The sequence below is a fragment of the Tachypleus tridentatus genome, chromosome 13 (assembly GCF_004210375.1).
Source record: "Tachypleus tridentatus isolate NWPU-2018 chromosome 13, ASM421037v1, whole genome shotgun sequence".
Taxonomy (NCBI): Eukaryota; Metazoa; Arthropoda; class Merostomata; order Xiphosura; family Limulidae; genus Tachypleus; species Tachypleus tridentatus.
Window position 1 is genome coordinate 219,040,025 of NC_134837.1, and position 25,261 is coordinate 219,065,285.

The 25,261-nt window shown below is 35.2% G+C and overlaps 1 protein-coding gene and 1 long non-coding RNA gene across 15 annotated transcripts in view; one reads left to right on the forward strand and one right to left on the reverse strand.

The window, feature by feature from the left end:
• RabX6 (RAS oncogene family member RabX6) overlaps nucleotides 1-3,113 on the forward strand; it is a 38,712-nt gene extending 35,599 nt beyond the window's left edge. For all 14 annotated transcript variants that reach the window (XM_076483252.1, XM_076483250.1, XM_076483256.1 and 11 more), the window contains one exon: nucleotides 21-3,113. In XM_076483252.1, coding sequence (XP_076339367.1) covers nucleotides 21-455 — 435 coding nt within the window. In that variant the 3' untranslated portion in view covers nucleotides 456-3,113. The remainder of the gene's footprint in view (nucleotides 1-20) is intronic.
• A 9,105-nt stretch (nucleotides 3,114-12,218) lies between these two features.
• Nucleotides 12,219-20,083, reverse strand: LOC143240584 (uncharacterized). Its single transcript, XR_013021829.1, has 2 exons — nucleotides 19,428-20,083; nucleotides 12,219-12,718 (listed from the first exon to the last, which is right to left on the reverse strand). It is a non-coding gene; the product is annotated as an uncharacterized LOC143240584 (long non-coding RNA).
• Between the last annotated feature and the right edge of the window lie 5,178 nt (nucleotides 20,084-25,261).

Below are 25,261 nucleotides of genomic sequence, written 5' to 3' on the forward strand. Positions count from 1 at the left end.
TGGTATTTGTTGCCTTTCAGCTCCAGTTGTGGGACACTGGGGGGATGGAGCGGGTGGCTTCTGTCACCAGCAGCTACTACAAGTTTGCAGAAGCTGCTATCTTGGTGTTTAGTTTTGACAATCCTGACACTTTTAATATCTTGTCCCAACACTTGCTGGACATTGTAACTTATGCAGAGAGTGCCAAAATTTTTTTATGTGGAAATAAGATTGACTTGAAGCATCAGATGTATGTTACAGATGTTGACATTGATGCATTTTGTGAGCAATGTCATAACTTAATCAGTGGTGTCTTCAAGACATCATGCAAGACTGGAGAAGGTGTTGAAGAAATGTTTGCTGATATTGCTCGCCAACTAGTTTCTACTTCCAAGACAGCAGACATTGAAGAAGTGGCAAAAGATTCCTTTAGGTTGACTTCTCAAGATGAAATTCAGGAGTCATGCATGTGCTAGTCCAGCAAACAAGAACAATTTTTATAAATATGTTTCTAATTTTATAGGAAACAGATGAATAGCTTTAAAAAACAAAATTATGAAAGCCTAAAGTCTTATGAATATGTATAGTAAAGCTATTTTAATGGTATATAAAACTTTGTATTTATTCTTTTGAGGACTTATAACAGTTCTCAAGAAAATGAATAAATTTAAGAAAACTAAAGTTTGTTTAATTGTTTTATAAAGGATCATACAGAAGATTTTGGAATTGTGATCTTAGATATATTAACTTCAGAAATGTGAGATATTAAATAAGTTGATTGTTGACAAGTTATTCACTGGTTATTGAAGCCTTTATGTGTAGATGGTAATGTCACAGTGCACATAATTTCATTGAATTTTTAAGAAAGAATGGTAAAAAAAAATATCAGTGGGTCTTCATTGTGTTTGGTAACTAATTCTGTGTAAAATTATATACTAGATCTTTTATAACAATAATTCGTACAGGAAGCTGAAATTGAAAATAATTAGAGAGCATAGTGCACAAAGCAACCTGACTTTTCGAGATCGTTCCTCACCCACCAAATCCAAATAAGGTATTGCAAGTATATAGGAATTGCAAAAGTTAATAAATGTTAGCACATAAGTGTTTGTGGGAAGTATAATTTTTACATAATTCTGAACATAGAAATTGATGCATAATATTGTAGTTAATACTAAACATGCAAGAAATAGTATTCTTACAGAACACTTAACATAGAAAACTAACACTATTAGAAGATCAGTGAAAGATGAGTATTATAAGATAATAGTTCTTAAAAAGTTTCTAACATAAGTACCACATGAACATAATGTAACCTGAACAGTACTTCTCACAAACACTTTGATATATTTGGTGCATAAAAAATCCAAAGAATGGAAAATTAATTTGTATTTTACTGGTAAAATGCAATTTAGGAATTACTGGTTTGAGTTATTTTGCCTTTAAATTTATTAATATATAATTAACACTGAAATATTGTTCATTTAAATTTCACTATTTTGATTTCTCTATCTTAAACTACTTTTTTGAACATTTGTCAGATTACATGGTCCCCAAGTTTCACTAATAAAAACTTAGTGTTATTTATAGAATGTCATCTTTTGCTATTTAAAGATTAGATACAGTGACTGTAGTTAAACTTTAGTGAAGTTATATTTGTAACAAGTATGTATGACTAATGTAATTTTTTATTTAGAGAGGACTGTGGTCTACCGTAAAATGTATTTTTATATTTATAAAAAAATCTGAACACTTAACAAATCTGTAGAATATTTAAATTCTTTGAACAAACTCAAACATACGAGTAAAGTAGGATTATATGAATGTATTTTTTTCTGGTGGAGAGGGAAGGTATGATCTCATTGATTATTAAGCATTTTATTTTTGTAAATTAAACAATTCACCAAGTTACTGTTGGATGCTCATGCAAATTATAGGTTCGAGGAATTAAGATATTAAAACTTGTTGTAATGGGAATCAGAAATAGAATCGTTCTTATGGTGGTTTCTTTTAAAGTAGGAGTGATAGAGATATTTTGAAGGACAAGTAAACTTAATAATTAAACATTGTGTTATGAGACTGTATGTACAGGACTGTTTATGAAGTGTTTAAATGGAAATTTTATATAGTGATTTTGTATAAGCAAAACAAATAATGGTCTGGTGGGCAACTAACTGGCTGTAACATTTTAATAATGATCCTGTTCAGTTTCTAATATTCAAGTACAGAAAAATGTTATCTAATTGTGGATTAAGCAACATATAGTTTATCATGAAAGACTAACACTTCAGTACCTGAACTACAAACTAGTCTCTGTGTAGTTTCTCACAAATCTCCAAGTTGACATAAATGCCAGCTGAACCTTTTTTTTGACAGTAGATGTAGAATAAATTTTATTTTTTTGTTTCTGATTTTGAATAAGGTAAAATTATTGTACATAACTTTTTTGAAAAAGCAAGATGTGATTGTCTCTGTTAGTATAGGAAATATTCGCATAGTTATATTTTCTAATAATGTTTTAGATTATATGAAACTGATAAATCAGTTTTTCACATTTAATATTTGTAGAACTACCTAACAAAATACAGTTTAACCCTTTACCTTTTAAATATTTAATGTCTTTTTTTCTTACTGTAATGCTAGAAGACTAGAAGCAGTTATGCCTACAACTGGTATAAATGCCAAAGTTATTATCAGCTTGGTTCATGTTATAAAAAATATTAAGAGGTGTTTATATATATGTTTGTATATTTGAAATTAGTTTTTCAGTTTTGAAGAATTTTAACAACATTTACTGGTTAAACTAGTGTATTTGTGTAGTGACTTTGTAGTTGAGAGTTGAATAATGGGAAAATCTGTAAAACTTGACAAATACTCAATCATATAAGAGTATATTGGCAGGTATTCAAGGTATGATTTTTTTTAAAAAAAACGTTTAATGTGGTTTTGCTAGTTATAATTATATGGGGAGGGGTAACCATATAATGAACAAAGTCTGAATGAATTAATTTTTTTATGGAATATCTTTGGTGTGAAGGGCATTGGACAATGGTAGAAGTGCAAAGTTGTTTTTAGAGTATAAGATAAAGTGGTGTGTATTATACACTATGAAAATAAACATGAAATTTACCCAGTGTTGTGTTAGTGCTACTTAGTAGTGGCCAGATTAAAAATCCTGTTACTGAATTTCTGACATAAAATCACAAATGCTTGACTGCAACTGCAAAGAAAAAACGCATACAAACAAACACACAAAAAAGGTATCTCACTTGATATACCCATTCAAAATGTTTAAATATACTATTAAAGCACCATATTAATAAAATAGTGTAATTGCTCTTGTGAATTTGAACATGTTTACAACTTGTTTGAAGAAGCCAATACTCCTGTTCTTTTATATGAAACCTGTAAATACAATGTTCCCTGTTAGAATCAACACAGTTGTGTGATTTCTAATTTTTGTTCATAAACATCTAGCCATTATTTAAGCAAATAAGGAACTGGTTTCTATATGTTTAAATACTGATTTAGTAGGTTGATAATTTTGTGAATTAACAGAAACGTTTAGTAAGTTCATTTATTTTCCAAAACTTGATATTATATTGTAACTCCAATATTAATGCATTTTTATTCTGGAAAACATGAACACATTATAAAGTATACAACCACAACTGAAAGCATTATCATCATAAAATAACATTTTTGGAATTGAATATCAGTTAGGAATGCTTTGATTTAAAATATATGCATGTGATTATAACTTAATTTCCTTGAAAAAGTAATATTAGACCAAATAGATAAATAACCAATTCCTGTTTTCTGCTTTTAATTATGCCTATATGCATGATAATTTGGGAGGTCAGAATACAGACTTTGCTATAAATTTTCATTGTGAAGTTTTGATATGTTTTTGGAATCAACCGGTTGTGGTCCAGCAGTTAGTGTTTTTTGACTGTGACTTTGAGGATTTAATGTTTCTCAAAAGTTGACGGTGCTGTTGATTATCCACTCTCCATAAATTGTTTCTTCCTAAGTGAGAGAAGAATGTACGCGGCCCAGCATGGCCAGGTGGGTTAAAGCGTTCGACTCATAATCTGAGGGTCGCGAGTTCGAATACCTGTCGTACCAAACATGCTCGCCCTTTCAGCTGTGGGGGCATTATAATGTTACGGTCAATCCCACTATTCGTTGGTAAAAGAATAGCCCAATAGTTGGCAGTGGGTGGTGATGACTAGCTGCTGCCTTCCTTCTGGTTATTTGCTGCTAAATTAGAGACGGCTAGTGTAGATAGCCCTTGTGTGGCTTTCCGTGAAATTAAAAACAAACAAACAGACTTTAAGTCTTTTCAGTACAACCAGTAAAGTTTTTGTCCACACATTCTGAATTAGTTCAAATGTGTGCTTATAGGGGGAAATTATTCAATTTCTTTAACTTAACGGTTAAAAGTTTTAATTACTTTTTGCGTCAATTAGGACTTCGTTACGTGTCTCAAGTGCGAGCATGGGAAAATCCGTTTGTTGCCAATAACAACAATAAAAAACGACAGAAATGTAATTTGTCTTATCAAACTGGCCCTAGATTAGCCTGCGTACTGTTCTCCCTGCATATTAACTTGATGAAATACTCGTCTTATTTCTGTATCAGTGTTTCGTCATCATTGATGAATATTCCGTCATTTTGTTTGTTTTGAATTTCGCGCATAGGTACACGAGGGTTATATGCGCTAGCCGTCCCTAATTTTGCAGAGTAAGACTAGAGGGAAGGCAGCTAGTCATCACTACCCACCGCCAACTCTTGGGCTACTCTTTTACCAAAGAATAGTAGGAATGACTGTCACATTATAATACTCCCACGGCTGAAACGGCGAGCATGTTTAGTGTGAGGGGATTCGAATCCGTGACCCTCGGATTGTGAGTCGAGTGCCTTAACCATGCCAGGCCACATTCCGTCGTAATTACTGTAACAAATGAAGTCAGGATAATAATGGTGATCGCATGTTGCTTGTCCAATGATCCCTAGTATATTCATGTTCTTGAATAACTCTGTTGATGACGAGTGTGATGTTAAGTCTTAAATAAGGTACTTTATACTTTCCTATTTTTATACTGGTCAAGATGAATTTTATAAAGACAGTTAACACTGTTTTGGGGACACTTCTTTTCTTAGTGGTGACTAGTCAGTTGCTCAGCTGACTATTTGCATTCTGTTTACCGTGGGTTTTAGCTGTCAAACTTACCATATAACCAATGGGTGATTAGGAGAGAGTATATGTTTTACCGTGATTATGGGATGGTTCCTGAGATTGTGGTTCCATTCTACTTGCACGCTGTTACTAAGAGGATTTGCGCTGTGATTATTACACGGGTGTTAAAAAAAAGTTGAAATACGAAAGATAAGAATGCATTGCTAATTGATGCACGTCGAAGCTTATGGAAGTTTATGAATAAATATTACGTTCCTTACCAACGCTACTTTTATTCGTCTATTAAAGAACAAATTAAGCTGATTTGAAATCAACCGTGTGTTTGCGGCAGTTATGTCTTTAATGAAGCAACAAAACTATTCAACAGTTTCGTTTTGACTTTTTTTTTGTAATAAAACCATTCAACAGTTGATGTGAGGGAGCAATGAACTTCGAGTTAGTTAGGCCTAAATATGTTTAGCAATGTTTCGGTTGAGAGCGTAGCACTTTCGCTTATTATGATAATAGCTTTATCATCTAGATCAGTATTTCTCGATCACTGGTTAATCACAACAACTTTGCCAGTCGGTAGGATTTCAAGGAAAGAAAAGAAAAAGAAAATATATTCAAATATAAATTGTAATAGTTTTTTGTTGTAACTGTATTTTATCAGTCCAAGACAGTTTGGGGACGTAGCGAGTCGGTCCATGGTATCGAAAAGGTTGAAAAACGCTGGTCTAGATAGTAAAGATATATTTCAGGACCCATACCAGCCGCTCTGAGATATATATTTTTCAAGTGGGTTTCTCGTCATCACGAATGGTCTAGATCAGCGTATCCCAAATTTTCTCGGTTCACGGCGCCCACAGGCAAAAAAGAATACCCTAACAGTTCCGTTTATTAAGTAGTTAGGTTCAAACAACTTATTTCTTAATAAGTATTTACTACCTAACAACTTAGTAACCATTTGAAAGAATACTACACGTAAATTGAAAGTAAAAACAATATTTGTATTTCATTTTTAAATAACCACAAATACTAATGTGATGTGTGTGCTTGTTGGGCACACACAGTTTCTAAAACCTTGAAATCAGATTAGACACCACCACCCTTATTTCTTGTCCTACATTGATTTTCGCGCGGTACTGTTTATCGCAGCAACCGACGAAAATTCAGCTTCGCAGAGATATGACATTGCAAATGGAAGTATGGTTCGCTGAGCTTTAGCACTTAGCAGCGGACATTCATCTTTTACTGATATTCAGTTCCATGCTACCAAATTTTGTTTTTAAAATCTTGTTACAAGACAGCTCAATAAGATTTTCTCTTTCTGCAAAGGTAAATTCAGATGAGGCCTTAGCTTTGAATGTGTCTTGGATCGATACAAACTTCTCTAAATATTCTGGAAAGTATTTTTCAGACCAATCACTGAGTTGTGTTAGGTGTTCCTCAAAAACATATTTTAGTTCGTGGGCCAAATCAACTTTATTGGATATAACAAACTGCTGCAACAGGGGGAAACAGTTTCTGCCGAACCCCCGCTAGTACAGCGTTATGTTTCCGGATTTACAACGCTAAAATCAGGGTTTCGATTCCTCTCGGTGGGCTCAGCAGATAGCCCGATGTGGCTTTGCTATTCGAAAACACACTCACACACAGTCTTTGCCACCATCTTCATTCATTTTTCTTCTCCATAGTAGTAACTTTTTTCTTAAGGCTGAAACTTGTGCGAGTTTCAGAATGTGCATGTTGCTTCCCTGCAGAGAGAGATTCAACGCATTCAGTTTTTGGAAAAGATCGCACAGGTATGCTAATTTTGACAAAAGTCAGTATCCATGAAGTTTTTAGCACGTTCCTGTTCTTCTTCTTCGAGATAATTCCTGTCGTAATTCGAACACACGGGACAGTACATCCCCACGGGAGAGCCATCGAAAACTACAATAGTGCAACAAAAACATGCGCTCGGATCCCATATCCTCACAGTTTAAAAAAGAAAAAAACTCGCCTTCTGTGGCCGTTCACCACTTTCAACATACTTTTCAGGACTAGGTTCAGTGGAGGACTCAGGTGCTTTGATGCAAGGGCTTCCATGTGGATTATGTAGTGGGTCCACAGTGTATTAAGAGCTTTCCTTTGTATGAGTGCCTGCAATCCTTCACAACAACTGGACATAGATAAACCACTATCGGTACAGACGCCAAAGCACTTAGCCCAGTCTAGGTTGTTTTCACACATAAAAGTGTCAAGGATCTCAAACAAGTACCTGCAATGATACTTTTACAAAAGAGAAAGTCTTCCACAGTTTTGTCACCATTCACAAACCGTGTGTAGCAAATCAAATGAACATCCTTGTTACTATCCATCACCTCATCTAGCTGTAACCCAAATTCCTTCCCTTTCATTTTTTCAACTAGCTGATCGTTGAGGTCTTCGGCCATGTGTTGGATAAAGGCACCTTTGAAAGCAGTCTTCCCGCAGATTCACCAACAATAATGTTTACCATGTCTACTGCAACCAGTAAAATCAGTTCTTCTGCGATGGTGTAAGGTTTTTTACATTTCTCTACTCTATATCCCACATTGTAGAATGCTATCAAAGCATTACTCGGTATTGATGCTTGTTTCAAAAATGTACCTTTTTGTTCTTTCAATTCTTTTAACTTTCTGGTAAAATAATCAACAAAATAATTCACTGAACTTCGCTAGACCTCGCAGACACTTGATCACAACACGCTTCAATTATTTAGATTACTGACGGGCTCGGAGAGTGGACAGGTAGTTATATACAAAATTTAAGAAACGAGAAGTTACTGGCGTAGCCAAAAGTACAAGTAAACAAAAAATATATCAAACTTTCGAGAACGTCAACGAAAGGAATGTAGCTCGATCTAATGTTAAAACTGTGAACTACCTCGAGCTAGTAGTTCGCGTAGTGTCCGACAGATGTCGATATCGCTGTGTTTCCTTTAAAAATTTGAAATATCCCTCTTCGTCCCGGTAAGTTCGCCGCGGCGCACAATTTGGTAACTACGGGTCTATATAGTATTTCTATAGTACAGGTCCGTGTGAAGACCTTTGTTTTCAGGATCTGTTACTACTAATTGTCAGATAACATGCTGATATTTAATTTATAGCTGAAATCAGAGGAACTAAAAAGTGAGTTTCGAATGATGAGAGTTGTTTGTTTGTTTTGCTGAATTTTGCACAAAGCTACTATAGAACTAACAGCGCTAGTCATCCGTAATTTGGAGGTGATAGACTAAAAAAAAGGCAGTTAGTCAACACCAACCATCAGAAACTCTTGGACTACATTTTTACTGATGAAAAGTACGATTGACATTATAATTGCTCGAGATGTTAGATGACGGAATTCGAACCCGCGACCTACAGACTTGGAGTCGAAAGCTCTAATTACCAGGCCGTGCTAGATCATCATAAGAGTTGTGAATAGAATGAGATATTCTTTGTAGCCGCGGTATATGATTTGTTGCACGTGATAGGATGTTTAGATGAATGTATGCAATTCTATGTTTAGGACGTCTAACTGGTTTGACTGTGGAGATTGGTTCACTTCCTCAAGAGTAACAAAAACATTTATTTGTTTGTGTTGGAGGTTGAACAAGCAAAGATAACTTTCTATACTTATATTTGTTAATTATAATTAATAAGGTTTTGGACTGCATCGTAGCCTAGTAGTTTGTGGACGGGGACTGAAGATCTGAATGTCTCGGGTTCGAGACGTGGTGTTACCAAACGTGCTTTGCACTTCACACTGTGAGTGCGATATAAGAATAACAGCCAATCCCGTTTGTCTGTTAAAAGTATACACTTCAGCCAGCGGGTTCTACATACATTGGTTGTTCTTCCCCTGGTTTGCATGTCAAAAACAGAGACGGCTATGCTTAAACCACAGCTGTTCTAACATTGTGTGCCTATGGTGTTGTTCAGGTGAACAAACACATCATAAGGCGTCGGCGTTGTCTGCTTATTTATCTTGCAGAATGGTTAAATATTGAATCACACAACTTACTATATAAAATGCCTTTTACTTTCATTAACATTCCAAATTATAAAGTGACGGTCACGGTGCTGATTTTCTACCAAGAAAAGACAGTCAAATTATGAAATATGGTGTGTCAAATGCTTTCTATATTTCTCCAGAAATAGCTGTCTTTAAGGTCACTAGGTCAGAGATGAGGGTCGTAAACATTATGTTTGTGACATTTAAGATAATTGTTTGCTTCATATAGCTAAAGAGCGAATAATGTATGCTTTAGTTTGGCAGCGTTTTTATTAGTCTAAATTAATTTGTAAATTATTTTTTACACGCATAATGCTACCAGGCCTCAACTCGTAATTAATCTGATGGTCACAGGTTCGAATCCCTGTCACATCAAACATGCTCGCCCTTTTAACCCTGGGAGCGTTATAATGTGATGGTTAATTGTATTATTCGTTGGTAAAAGATCAGCCCAAGAGTTGGTGGCGGGTGGTGACGACTAGCTGTTTTCCCTCCAGTTTTATACTGTTAAATTTGGGACGGTTAGCGAAAACAACTATCGTGCAGCTTTGCGCAAAATTAAAAAAACAAACAAACACATATAATGCTACCTTGGTGGACACGCTAGAAATACTTGTTCTGATTATATCACAAACGTATATCTAGAAGTAGAAGTTATGGATCTACCCATGCGTGTCTATTCATTCAGTGCAGTAGTTATCGAGTTGGATAAAATCTGAACCTTTAGCTACAAACAACACATCAGTATATAAATAAACAAGATGAGAACCAACCAGGTGAGTGAAAACACATATGCTTTCATTATTAAATCGATTCGGATCATAAGTTAAAAAAAGAGCATTTTTATTGTATGCACGAGTTAATCTCGATATATGTCAAGCTTAAAAAAATATAGTTCACTGAAAAGACATACCGTTTGGATTCTCGATGGCTCAAAAATAATTCTAAAGATATTCCGTGTACCTCTACCAGACACAACAATACCAGAAATGAAAAACGAGACAGTCGTCACAGAATATCAATAACGTGATTTGATGTTAGCCTTTTTAACCCTAACTTTCTAAAACCTGCTGCCATTCACCATGTACGGCTAGTTGTGAGTATGGTAGTCACCACTAAAAAGTTAAAGATGTATTTGTTTTGAATTTCGCGCAAAGCTACTCGAGGGCTATCTGCGCTAGCCATCCCTAATTTAGCAGTGTAAGACTAGAGGGAAGGCAGTTAGTCATCATCGCCCACCGCCAACTCTTGGGCTACTCTTTCACAACGAATAGTGGAATTGACTGTTACTTAGAGCGCCCCCACGGCTGAAAGAGTGAGTATATTTGGTGTGAGCCAAGTGCCTTAACCACCTGGCCATGCTGGGCCTGTTCATAAGGAACTAAACTTTGAGGTAAGTAGATATCCGTCTTCATTTATTTTAATACAGTAGAATAGTTTAACAAGAATTAAGTGAAGTTTGTTACATATTATAATTATTCTCGGACGAGTCTCCAATTTACTATATTACATATGTTACGTATTACGATTTACTATATTACATATATTACGTATTACAATTTACTATATTACATATGTTATGTATTACAAGTTACTATATTACATATGTTACGTATTACAATTTCAAATAGCCTGGAATCTTAATTTTAATTTAAAAGTTAATTTAATTTCGATTTGTATCAAGTTTATTTTATTTGCCAACAAGAATGATACACAGTTTTATTCATAACACGAATATATGTTAAAATATAAATAACAATACAATTTATAATAAAGGCTATTACAAACATAATGATTTATATACAAGACTTTTACAAACTTACAAACTATACTGAGTCTTCTATCCGGTCTGAAACTTCATACTTTGTTCGACGGTCAAGGTCAACGAGGCGTATATTACTTTTATGTTAATACACAGACACGCTTTACTTGAGGGGAATGCTAGTTCTATTTTTGTTTGACCTAACGCAGTTTACAAGCATACTTTGCTCAGAAGAAGATAAATATTCAATGCCCTTGCAAAAATACTATCATCTGAAGTTAATTATCTGAAGTTAAACAGTTCGTAATGTTCGAAATCTATAAACGTTCCTGGTCAAATTCTGCACTTAAATAGCACAGTTGGGCAAATAACATAAATTGCTATCTGTTCGAAAGTTATGTAATGTGCAATTTTTGTAACATAATACATTTTAAAATATGAAAGATGCAGAATAACCCAGTGAAAAATTAACAGAAAGGACAATGTCCTCAAAGGAAAACAAAGAGAATAAAACTAGTTGTAAAGTGTTTGAGCAGTTAGTTGGTAAGTAATTTCGGAAGTTAGTCGGCCATTGTGACGTGTTGGTAGTAAATTAATGCTTTTAATAAAAGTGTTTGTTCTATACACTTTACTTTACCTGGCATGATCACGTGGTTAAAGCGCCTAATTCGCAATTTGGGGTCGCTGGTCCGAATTTCCGTCCAACCAAAAATGCTCACCCTTTCAGTTGTGAGGGTGTTATAAAATAACGGTCAGTCCCACTACTTGTTAACTAAAGAGTAGTCTAAGAGTTCACGGTGGGTGATGATGACTCGCTGCCTTCTCTTTACTCTTTCGCTGCAAGGTCAGGAACAGCTAGCGCAGATAGTCCTCGTGTGGTTTTGCGAAAAATTCTTACCAGAACCAGTACCTCAATCAAAATATACATCAGAAATAAAAAGTCATAGGCTTCCTAAAAAAAAAAGAAAAAAGACCAATAGCAACGGAGATACTTTCAGCGATTCATGGAGTATATATGTTTTCAGCTGTGTGGTTGAGCTTATTGAGTTATCAATAATATCTACCTCCAAGATATGAACGTATCTTTAGGAATACTTTAGTCGCCAACAAGATAACAACTCCTGAAAAATGTTTTAATGGCTTCTGCCGAAATGTGTGATTTGTGAGTGTCATATTATGATACTAACAAAGAAATTTCAAATTCAGTATCAAAAGTTAAAAATAACATAATCCTTGATAACAGAAACCAACATTGAAAGAAATGACTTAAAGAAATATAGTAAAAAAATGATTTTTTATTTATGAACTGTAATACAATTTATTAGTGAACCGGAATACTCAATACGAAACTTCAAACGAATTTTAATAGTAGCATTTTAGATACAGATGAAGAAATATGGCATTATTCACATGTATAGTATTCAAATCACATCACACCTTGATCTTGGCAAACACAGGATTCACTGACATCTTTAACCTAATCAGTAAACCACACAGACTAAGAATAGATTCCTAGAATTTATTTTCAGAATGCATAAATTATTTGTATTTATGGTAAAGGCACTGAGACTATCTGCAGTCGTCTCTAATTTTGATTTATCAACCAGACAGCAGTTAGCCAGTAAGCAGCACCCTGTACCACCTACCATACACGCTAAGGGAATAATTAAATGTCATTCTTATAGAGCATTTGTGTTTAAAGTGAATAATTTGGTGTCGTACAATTCGAACTTCACTCACCCAGCTCCAAGATTCAGTGCTCTACTCGTGTCCATCTGAAAGCATAAAAAATAAACAAAATATTCAACGTTATATAAAAGGACGAGAATACGTATGCATAAATACAAATAAAATTATGACGAGAGGCTACCAAATGATGTCAAACTCGTTGGTAAAATCCTTCGATTCTACAACATCAACATGTACCAAAAACCGTGGTAATTAAGAGTTGTCATTAAGTTTACAACCAGCATATCTTCAACCACCAGTTCCAAAGTCATATGGAACAAGATTCAAAAGGTCAGTAGGCAATATAATTCTGTCCCCTGTCGATCTTGCTCTTTGATGGCCAGGAAGTACCTGATACCCGGAGCATCGCCGATACTCTAGGTGAAAGCTTTTGCTGGGTATCTAGCACTTCTGTTTCTTCCTCCACCTTCTTAGCCATTAAGACTCTGGCAGAGCGATCACACCTTTCCTTTCGAGCTGATTGTCTCTATGACCATAATGTTCCCTTTACACTGGCGGAACTCAAACTGGCCCTTCATCGGTCTGGCAGTACATCGGTTGGACCTGATGATGTACGCTATGAAATGCTGTGCCACCTATCTCATGCTTCTCTTGCTATTCTTCTGATTGTTTTTAATCGAATCTGGCAGGAGAATATTTTCCTGATGCCTGGTTCTGGGCTACTGTCCTACCTTTCTCTAAGTCTGGGAAGGATCCCAAAATTCCTTCAAACTACTGTCCAATTGCTTTGAAGAGCTGTCTCTGTAAGACCTTGGAGAGAATGGTTAATGCTCGTCTTCTTTGGTTCCTCGAATCACACAATCTCCACTTGCCCACCCAGTGTGGGTTCCAAAGACAGTGCTCCACCGTGGACCACCTGATTCTACTTGCAACGTCAATCAGAGAAGTCTTTCTCAAACGACAACATCTTGTATCAATATTCTTTGACATTGAGAAAGCTTATGATACAACATGGAGGTATGACATGTTGCGAGACCTCCATATATATGGATTACGTGGCCATTTGCCCATTTTTATTAAAAAAATTTTAATGGACAGAAGATTCCAAGTTTCTGTGGGTTCGACACTTCCCAGTTCTTTTCTACAGGAACTTGGAGTTCCTCAGGGCTGTGTTTTTAGTGTCACACTTTTCAGTATAAAGATTAATGTCACCACTGAACAACTCCCTCTTACTGTTGCAAATGGGTTCTATGTCGACAACTTTCATATCTTATGTCAGTTGTCGAACATGAGATCTATTGAGCGGCAGCTACAGACTGACCTCAATCGTTTGCTGAAGTGGACCACAGCAAACGGGTTTAACTTCTTTCTCTCTAAAACCGTTTGCATGCACTTTTGCCGCCAACGAGGTATTCATTCTGATCCTGAACTCCGTATCGGTGAAGTTGTGCTGCCTGTGTTCCCTGAGACAAAGTTCTTTGGGATTATTTTTGACTGTAAGCTGACCTTTATACCACACATCAAGCAGCTACGGATAAAATGTACAAGAGCACTGAACATCCTCCGTGTCCTCTCTTCCACCACTTGGGGAGCGAATCGATGTTCTGTGCTAAACATATATCGTGCTCTTATCCGATCGAAACTCGACTATGGATCACTGGTCTATGGCTCTGCCAGAACCTCGGCCTTAAAGATGCTGGACCCCATTCATCATGAAGAACATTGGCTCTGCACTGGGGCTTTCTGCACTTTCCCAGTTCAGAGCTTATACGTAGTCTCATGAACCTCCTTTGCACCTTTGCTGTTTGCAACTCTCTTTGCTATATGCTTCGAAACTTCTTTCCTTACCAAAGCATCACACCTGGGGTTGTGTTTTCCTTCCTCAGTGGGCCGTACTTTTTCAGAACAGACGAACTGCCATTGCTCCTTCTGGCCTTCTTATCCAGGTGCTGTTGGATAAAAGGGGTCTGTCTTTGGATAACATTGCTGTATCCACTGGTCATCCCATCCCATCATTGCTCATTAGTCCCAAAATGTGACCTATCTTTAAGTCACCTGAGAAAAGCAGACACTCCCGATTGGAAATACTGTCTGTCATTTGCTGAACACCTTTCGAACCATCCTTCTATTCCTATTTATACAGATGATTTGAAATCAAGTGACTGTGTGGGCTCTGCCATGGTTTGTTGTGATTCGGTGATTGCGCATAGAATCCCCTCTACAGCTTCTGTGTTCATTGCTGAAGTGTATGCCATTTCTTGCCCTGGATCACATAGAAGCTAAGCAGTACTCAAACTGCACTATTTATACTGACTCGCTTAGTTCTCTACTGGTTCTGGAATAGTTTTACGTTAGTTTACACTCTGTTCTTTCCGATATTCAAAACCGACTGGCCCATTTCTCTTTAACATCTGCTTCTATCCAGTTTCTCTGGATACCAGGCCACATTGGTATTTACAGGAACGAGCTCACCGACAACGCAGCTAAATCTATTTGCTCTGGCACTGTCACTGCTGTGCCTGTTCCATACGTGGACTATGGTTCTGTATTTAAAGCTCGGCTTCGTGCCAGATGACAGTCAACTTGGAGCGGGGAACGCGAAAATAAACTTTTTCAAATAAAACCCTATATTGACTTTGGTCGTTTTGTTTCCGAAGGGATGGGAAAGAGGAAGTTGTTCTAACTAGACTACGCATTGGTCACAGTTTTGTAACTCATAGTTTTCTTTTATTTGGAACTGATGCACCAGTGTGTAGTCTGCGTAACACTCAGGTCATAATAAACCTGATTTTACTGTGTTGCTGTCATTATGACTCTCAGAAGCGGCATCACTTTAAACATGTTCTGTTCAAAAGTTTATCCGTAACGTTAGACAGTGTTATTAGCAATGATGACACTGTCCACCTTGGAAATGTTTTTTTGTGTTTTAAAGGCCATTAATATTTTTAATGCTATTTAAGTTTTTTAATTTATATATTAGACCTTTTTAATGTGATTCTCTTTTAAGAATCAAGGTACATCTAGTTCGATTTGAAATTAGAAAATAGCTGTTATGTCAAATAACTTGAAAGCAGGACTGGAAAGGGCAACAACTTCAGGTGACAAACAGTGGTTTTAAAACTTACATATTAGTCTTCCTGGTGAGTTATGATAATTACAATTATTTTACATAAAGTCCTCTACAACCTGTATTACTGAAGTTTTTTCTTAACATTGTAGACTAGATTAAACATTGGATTTATGTTATTTGTTTTAAATTTTGTTTTGTTTTACCTCAATGTTCTTTTATGAATTTTACTAAATTTACTTTAATTTTAACTTTTTACCGTGACATAAAACACCTAATCAACCAACCAACCATTATCATTTCCACGTCAATCTGAGGGTCGCAGGTTCGAATCCCTTTCACACCAAACATGCTTGTCCTTTCAGACGTGGGGGCGTTATAATGTGACGGTCAATCCCACTATTCGTTAGTAAAAGAGTAGCCCAAGAGTTGGCTATGGGTTATGCTGACTAGCTGCCTTCCCTCTAGTCTTACACTGCTAAATTAGGGACGGCTAGCGCAGATAGTTCTTGTGTAGCTTTGCACGAAATTCGAAAAACAAACAAAAACACGCCAACTTACAAACACTTTAAAATGATTGCATTACATCTGTAAAACGCTGGAGACAAATGTATTTGTAGTGTAGGTAGTTTTAGTAAGTTTCTTTAAGTCTCATTAGAATCATTATTTATAATTAATAAAATACTCGAAGAGATTTGCAAAAAAAGTTGCAATTGCATAAATATTTTCATTACAACAACATTTTTTATAAACACAGGATTTTTAAAATAATACAATATAGTTCTAATCGTAGACGCCAAAATCCGTAAGTTCACTTGTTTTAGGACTAAAATTAAGCCCATAGATATGAATAACAGTAAACTGGTCAGTTACTATTTTTTATCATGAAGGGACATGTGCGCATGTGACCGCCATTGCTTTGTTTTGAATTTCGAACTGGCAGACAATGTAAAATGTCTGTGAGTGACAATTGTCCGTGAAGATCAAGATCCGGAAGAACGGAGGGAACACAGTGTCGTGCCACTAACTGTTACACATTCCATAACTAAGAGTTGAAGGTGGAGTGTGTTAATTACTTTTCTATAATATATTAAGTTACAGTGGGCAACATTGCCGTGGACATAATGGCGACATCGAACTAGTGTGGATGTTTCCATCTAGTTTCCAGGTGTATATGCGAGTCTTTTTTTTTTTTTTTTTGAAAGGCATTTCACAAACACAAAACCACATGACAGTTTGACATCTTTTAATATGAAAGAAGAAATTATTTTAGGTATTGAGGAAAAACTGCATTTATGATTTAATCTTTTGATTTCCTGTTATAAGTGTTGGTAAACATTGTTGTAAATTTACACACATCGAAAAAAGAACCATTATGTATTGGATAAAAGTGTCCATGATGGAAAAATGTACTGGTCATAAAAACTTGGATATGTGCAAAATAGAGTAAGAGGCACAGGTATATAGAGCAAATATTGGACATATATTATGATATGCAGATTAGGCAACGCCAGACTAATGAAATAGTAATACAAAGTGACACATCTCATTTGTTTGTAATTATTCAAGTATATACCCATAAAGTTGAGCTATTTAAAACTTACTACTGTATATATGCACATGAAAGTCTATATAATTTGTAATTTCGTAACTTGTTAGATTTTTCTGAAGTCAACATAACTTAAATATATCGGATGAAATTTAAACACTATTTTCATGCTTTAATCTGCACATGTGTTGTGAAGTCGTTAAAATATATCTTAGAAATAAGAGAATTGACGTTGTGGAATGGCCAGGTCAGTCACCTGATGTCAATTTATGGGCTCAGTTAAACCGATTAACGAAAGATCACAAGCCAAACACGGAAGATGATCTTTTTGAAGTACCCAAAGAAGAATGGAAGTCAGTCACTCAGGTATATTTGTACAAACTCACTGAATACATCTATCTCAGGATGGCTGATATGGGTTAACAAGCAAATGATCTAAGAAAGTTGAAACTTTGTTCTCTTCTTTATTAGTAAAAGTGTTAATACCCATACCAGTCCTGAGATACATTTTTACTTCAAGTGGGTTTCTCATCATCACCAATCACTGAAAGCATGACACGTGGATGGGAAGCAGTGCTGAAATTCAAGGGAATACCGACTAAATATTAACTTGTGTAACTAGTTTGTGTTTTTCTTTAGTTTCTTTTTTTACGCTCCATTATTGCAGATATTTGGAATAGGAAGATCTAAAAAACTACAGCAGCTGCACAACACTTTGTATGAGAATGTGTGCCTAAAATCATGAAACGTTCAGACATTTACGAAAGCCAGTGTTAAAATTAGGATTTGAGATAATATTTGGACACATGTCGTCGAGTGCTTTCTAAATACACATAGTATTCATATTTTTTCCAAGTGGCAAACAAATACAAATTCAGCTTAAAATCAACAACATGGTATGTGATTGCACACATTAAGCAAACTAATCCAAGTAAATTATCACATTTTCAAAACGACTTGAAAATAATTGACGGATGATGGTGATAACTAGTTGTCTTCCCTCTTGTCTTTTACTGCTAAATTAGGGACGGCTAGTGCAAATAACCGTCGTGTAACTTTGCGCAAAATTCCAAACAAGTCAAAACACATTACTCCTGTTTTGACATATTATGTCCTCTCCCTTCCTCCACTGGCTCAGTGGTAATTCTGTAAGTTTACTACGCTAAATATCGGATTTGGTACTCCTGGTGTGCAGAACACAGATGTTCCATTGAGCTTAACAACAACCAATTTAAAGAAACATATTACATGAACTTTCTAGATTACACAAGAGTTTTAACCATCACCAACTTTCTATATATTGCATCATGCGCACTCTATCAATCAAACATATAACTTAATATATTAAGAATATGTTATAACAATATAGTTTGAGAAACAATAACGAAATGTATTTTTATTAAATGGTTTCTAAAGAATATTTAAACAAATGTTCTGGTTGCAACTCCTTCTATCGTGAATATCTGATTTGCTGTTACAACAAATAAATACACAAATTATGAGATTTGATGCACCTATGTAAAAAACTTTTCATATTTCTTTCTTTGTTACTCTCTAAAATCGTCTGATATCGAAAGTTTTGAACTGTCTCTTAATTTCTAGTTTTATTGTTAAATCACCATTGTGCTGCCATCTACTGAATAATACTGTATTAAAAAAACAGCTTTGGTTGTAGCGAGATATTGCTTTGTTATATTAATCAGTATTTAATATTGTCAATTTTTAAAAGTATTTATATTCTTACATCTGTGTCTCTACGTCCTGGGTAAGAGAGCTCTTTTCGAGTAGTGTGAGCTGTCTCGAATGCCTCGGTTTCATTGGTTTCGAAAGAAGAGAATTTGGTAAGATTTTTAAATCTATTCTAAACGGTCTTGAAAACTTGCGTGTTTGAGAGGAAAGGTAACTTGACTTATTTCTAACGGTTAGCACAACACAGTTTATCTACTTACTTATTACTTTCATTACATAATAATGTGTTATGTCTCGTATTGTTGAATAATGACCTCATTCACAATCGATGGCTTCTAATGCATTTTTTTTAACTTAGAAATAACCATGTGCTTGATTTATGTTTGAAGTTAATAATTAGATTGTTTCATATTTACCTAATGTAGAAATTAACGATACAATGATTTTTATTTTGTACAGAGTGGTTTCAATATTATAGAAAAAAATATACCTGATTCTGGACCTTGTCCATTGGTGCAGCCAAAAGTGCAACAATTAAAAGGCATTTTCAAGTTGTTTTTCTCTTCTTCATTACATTGAATATACGTTTGCTGCTGTCCAATATAGCAGATAGTAAGAGAAAAATATCTAGGTCACGTGATTCATTTCGTCATTCTGAAACTTTCTATCCGAAGGACTGTGGGCCACTCACCTAGAGTCCTTGGTAAATCTGGTGTCTTTTTTTTTCTCTTGTAATTTTCTATATGCCGTTCTTGAAATCAGGGCGTCTCTGTGAGCATTCAGCCTACTGTACTATTAAACCAGTTTTTCTTGCTTGCCCATGGTGTATATCAAATGACTACTCGTCTCTGACTGACAGCGTACTGTATAGTTTTAACTACTATAAGTATCACCATCCAGTTTATGTCTTTCTGGTGACTATTCGAATGTAGAAGTTTTTTTGAAATAAAGTCACATGCAGAGAAAGGGGAGAGTGTTTTTATGCACAGACGATAAGTGTTTGCTAGTTCTAGCTCATTAAATCATTTTACATCAAGTGCACATGCAATATTATAACACCAAAAACACTCTTAAGTAACGCATCTAAGCAAAAGGTACTTTAAACAGCAACTGCTCGTTTCGTCACTCATTGATAACTGCCATGGTAAAGATAAGAAAGGCAACCCAAGGTTAACACAACAGATAGACGAACAGAGAACGCAGTATCAGAAAATGTGCAGAACTGATGTGGAAGTATTCTGATACAAAAAATCACTTTTGCAATGACCAGCGGAACATTAAGATCTAGCTGAAATAGAGTAATTTATATTTGAGAAATGAAGACTGAATCGCTTCAGTGTATGAATTGACCCGTATTGGACATTAATATAAGTACGAATAAAGGGGGTTAGTAGTCCAGTACAAGAAAGAAGAAAAATGTACACACCAGTATAGCTGAACTTCAAACAATAATGTTTATTTTAATAAATATTTTGTCAACAGTGTATAATCTGAGCTTTTATGTACGAATAAAAATTGTGTGACGGCCAGGACAAGTACAAAGGTTCAATAACACAAATAACCAGTTGCAGAACAAAGAAATTATGCTTCTCTGACTTTAACCAATCATACACAAAATTGCAAAATGACCACTGTATGTTCAAGGGAAAGTTGGACTAACGACATCTAGAGGTCACTTTCCTTTACTAGTCAAACAGGATCACTATGACCAAGGCTGAATTTATATAAAGTCTGTATACGTTATATAAATTTTGAACAATATAAAATAACATTTACATGTCGAGTATTTCTTGGCAATTTTGTTGCCATGAATTATATGAAATTAGCACAGATGTTTGTGTGATTAGATGAAATAAAAATAATTTTATCTAATTACACACTATTGAATGCAAACAACACAAAACAGTTGCGCGCGATACCAAATCATTGTTTCAAACACCAGGGGCGCAAGGAGTGAGATATTCAATAAGAAAGTACTTGGACTTTGGTAAGGCGCTGTCAATTTCTGTTAATAAAATAAAATTTGACAGACCTGCTAGGTCAGTAAACGAACCTTCCAGAAGTTCTGAGTTTAGATATTTTGCAAGAGTTATGGATCAAATATTTATTTATATTTTGAAATCCGGAGATTTGCTTAACTATCTTAACTTCAATATTGTTGATGGCCAATTGGATTTTAAAGCATTTTTCTAGACTAGTTATGCATCAGATTGGTTCATGATTTTGCTGATACTGGAATCCTAACAACATATAAGTCACAAAAAAATACAAAAATATGATATCAATAATTTAATGTTGAGATTCCTTGTGTTTTTGATATAGGAAATAAGAATTATTTGGTGAGGGCGCTCGACTCGCAATCCTCGTGATACCAAATATACTAGACCTTTCAGTCGTGATGGTGTTATAATGATCAGTTAATCCCACTTCGACCAGCCTCGTAGAGAGTTTTTATTAATCCAGACATATTTGACTCAATTTCGTTTTCCTCATACGTAACGCCTAGGGTCTTAGTTACGCTATATTTATGTCAACCATGAAATGACCTCGATATTATGATAAACACACTACATACCAATAGTCAGGAACACATAACTTCTACCCATAGTAATATTAAAGCAAAGTATGTACTTTACAGTATAACATTAAATTTTAAGATTGAAGTCACGTAAGGATGATATATGTATAGTTGTATCATCCGTATATTCTTATTTGTATTCATTGTCTTCCCTACAACGTTTTACATTTAAATGTTTTTATTACTTGTTTTGCGACGGTCTTTTCCCCGTAGTGAATGTGTGTAACAAAATTTAATATTATGTGCACATATCTTGTTTTATTTTTATCTTTACTTCTTCACTTCATGCATAATATAGAGGTGGACTCCCGAAATTCACTGATTGTATTGTGTACAAAGCATTGAGTATTCTACATGTTGTAGTCATCTAATGCTCACATGTTACTAGCAGGTAATTCCTCTTTCACCGTGTACTTAAGCGTTTCAAAGGAACAACAAATTTCTGAAAGAAAACTAATGTCAAGGGGTAATATCACATTGTTTACACAAGTATTACGATTTTGTTTATTGTTAATACTAGTTATTACGACTAAATGATTACATCCTGCACTGCCCAGAACCACATAAAGTAGTTTTAAGTTTAAACTGACGTTAGTGATAAAGTAGTTGGAGAGTTGTCTCGATTGAGACAAGGTGAAAGGTTTAGTAGGTTGGTCATTTTCTGGTTTGTTATGCGATAGATTCTTGTCTTGTTTTCTTTGGCTTGTTAAGAAACACATGAAAGGGAGTAACAGTAATCTTTTAAAGCAAAACATTATACCGTTATCGATTTTTAATGTACATATTTGTGCTGTGCCTACTGCGTATTATGGCCATCCCTACTTTTTGAGTCTACAGACTCTATGTCAAACATTGCTCCCAACAATTAAAAGACAATATACATTCGTATCTTTTTCAGATAAAACCTCTGTTGTAAAATAAATTACTGCACTCAGATAATTTCTATGTAAATAGAGGATCTGGTGGTCAGTCATAGGACATGAAATGCAAACAATAGATCATTCAGCTTTACATGTTTAAAGCTTATGACTACTTAGCAGGGTCACAATAAATAGCAAGGGAATCATAACACGAAGTAGAATGTTTAAAATCAGAGTTTATAATATTACAAGGTGTACTCAACTTTTCTTTTAATACCAGGGCATCTTTTGTGTATGGATCAACTTGGCTGAATATGATGTGTTTCCCAACACCACGACATTTTAGGTGTCTGGAGTCACTTGACCGAATATTTTGTGCTTCCTAATAACAAAACATTTTAATGTATGGATTGACTTCACCGTATATAATGTACTACCCAATATCAGGGCATCTTTTGTGTTTGAACTGAAGTGGCCAAATGTGATATCTCCCAATAACAGGGCATTTTAGTGTCTAGATTGATATGACCAAAATTGTTGTTTTTTCTTACATATTTGGTCAACTTATTTTTTTCCAAGGAATATGTCGACAGTTCAACATGATAGAGTGTATGTTATCATGTATTAGGATATCATAACACTAAGGGTTACAGGATGTGGTAGTAGTTATACCATTCTGAAGGGTGTAAAGACAGGTAAGATAATTAATGCTTATCCATATTCACATCATTCTTTCGCAACTATCATATGCAACCCTTCCTGTACGAAAATGAATTGATAGTTACACATTCTAACCAAATAGTGTAGGTAAATTGTTTCACACCTTGCTGTGAGTGAAATCCATTTTATTTGGTACCTGATCAGCCTTGTAATATTTATTTTGAAATACTTATACACTGACAGGGCATATAATTGTTGTTATCATCTGATTGAATCTGACAGTTTGTATTCTTTGAACCATAAACAATAGAGAATGGTAATTCTTGTGTGTTGTGGATGATGGTCTGCTTTGTCTAGATGTTTTAATAACCATACCATTATTTGGATAACTATATCGTGTTCTGTTAAAGACATGTTGAGACACTTGGAGTCAATTTGCAACAACTTTCTGTGATTGACAGGCTTCCACTTGTTCAATGATTTTTTACATGAACTGAGACATCAAAGCGTGTTATTCTCATCTGAGTTCTATTCATGGTACATCAGTAATCTGGGTTGTTTTGGATCCTGAGATTCACTTCACTATAAATTTATAGACTAAGTTACCAAGAATTTAATTTCCAGTCGCAAGACTGATCATCGAATGCCTAAGTTTCATAACAGTGGGAACTGGCATTAGTCCTTCACATGAATTTATAAAGACATTATGCTAGCATATTTCAAATTCCACTTATTTTTTTGAGAAGAGCAAGGTGTTTTCTGACAAATGGGTAGTGGTACTGGCTAAAGCACGCACCACCACCAGACTTATATTTGGTCTCTTCTGCTTTGAAGTAATTATGAAAATAAACCCGTTAGTGGTGCTTATCAGCCAGCGAGCATATGAATGTTTAATTTCAGAGATCAGGCTAAAATTACTACGACTACAATGTTGTGCAAAAGTGTTCAGACAAGGGTATATTTTGTCATTCTTTCCATTTTACTGGGATAACATTTCAATGCCATTACAGAATGTAAATTTTAACACTACGACAATACTTCAATGATCCTTGTTGACAACTGAATAAATCAAGGTGAGAACACTTATCATTCTTTATAATTACTATGTACTTGTACCAAGAGCATATGCATATGATAAGGGTTATGATTGAATGAATATACTGACCAAATTTAGGGTCTAAAATAAATGTAATGGCACCACATGCAGTGTGTTAACTATATAAAAAAAGCTAGTAAGGAGTTAGTATATGTGACCAGTATATGCCAAAAGAAATCAATTTAATAGCACTCTACAACTAAACCTTGATAGAAAATAATGTTTACATTATATATTACGTTTTTTTGTGATGCCACAGCCTGCAAAGCATAGAGAGTTGTCAATATAGCAAGTAGTCCACATAAACGCTTTACATGATGCTGGTTTGTTTGTTTGTTTTTTTGAATTTCGCACAAAGCTACTCGAGGGCTATCTGTGCTAGCCGTCCCTAATTTAGCAGTGTAAGACTAGAGGGAAGGCAGTTGTCATCACCACCCACCGCCAACTCTTGGACTACTCTTTTACCAACGAATAGTGGGATTGACCGTCACATTATAACGCTCTCATGGCTGAAAGGGCGAGCACGTTTGGCGCGACGGGGATACGAACCCGCGACCCTCAGATTACGAGTCGCACGCCTTGACACGCTTGGCCATGCCGGGCCAATGCTGGTTGGAATCTCCAACTAATTGCTTCAGACTAGAAATGGTCACCAAACACCGTCAAGTACACCCTGGACTGTTAGACCAAGACAGGTAGATTTGAAAATAGGAAAAGAAGAGGCAGAACACCTAAACTCAATGATACTGGTGTTAAGTATTTTAGTTTATGTAGCCTTCATAACAGAAGGAAGACTGGTACTGATCTCAAGCGTAAGATAAACAACCATGTATCAAATGACAAAAAAGTATCCAGATCTGCAGTATCAAGAATACTCAACGATAATAGAATATGTGGTCATGGAGCAGTTAAAAATTTACACTTCGATCTTCAACTATTGCCAAGAGACTGAAATTTGTTTAAAAATATAAAACTGAACTGTTGTTCATTGAAAAAAATGTATTATTGACAGATGAGTCCAAATTTGAAAATATTTAGTTCCAAGCGTAGGTTGTGCATCTGGCAAAAGAAAGGTGAAAGATATTTTCTTCAATGCACAGCACCAACCATGAAGTATAGGGAAGCCAGTA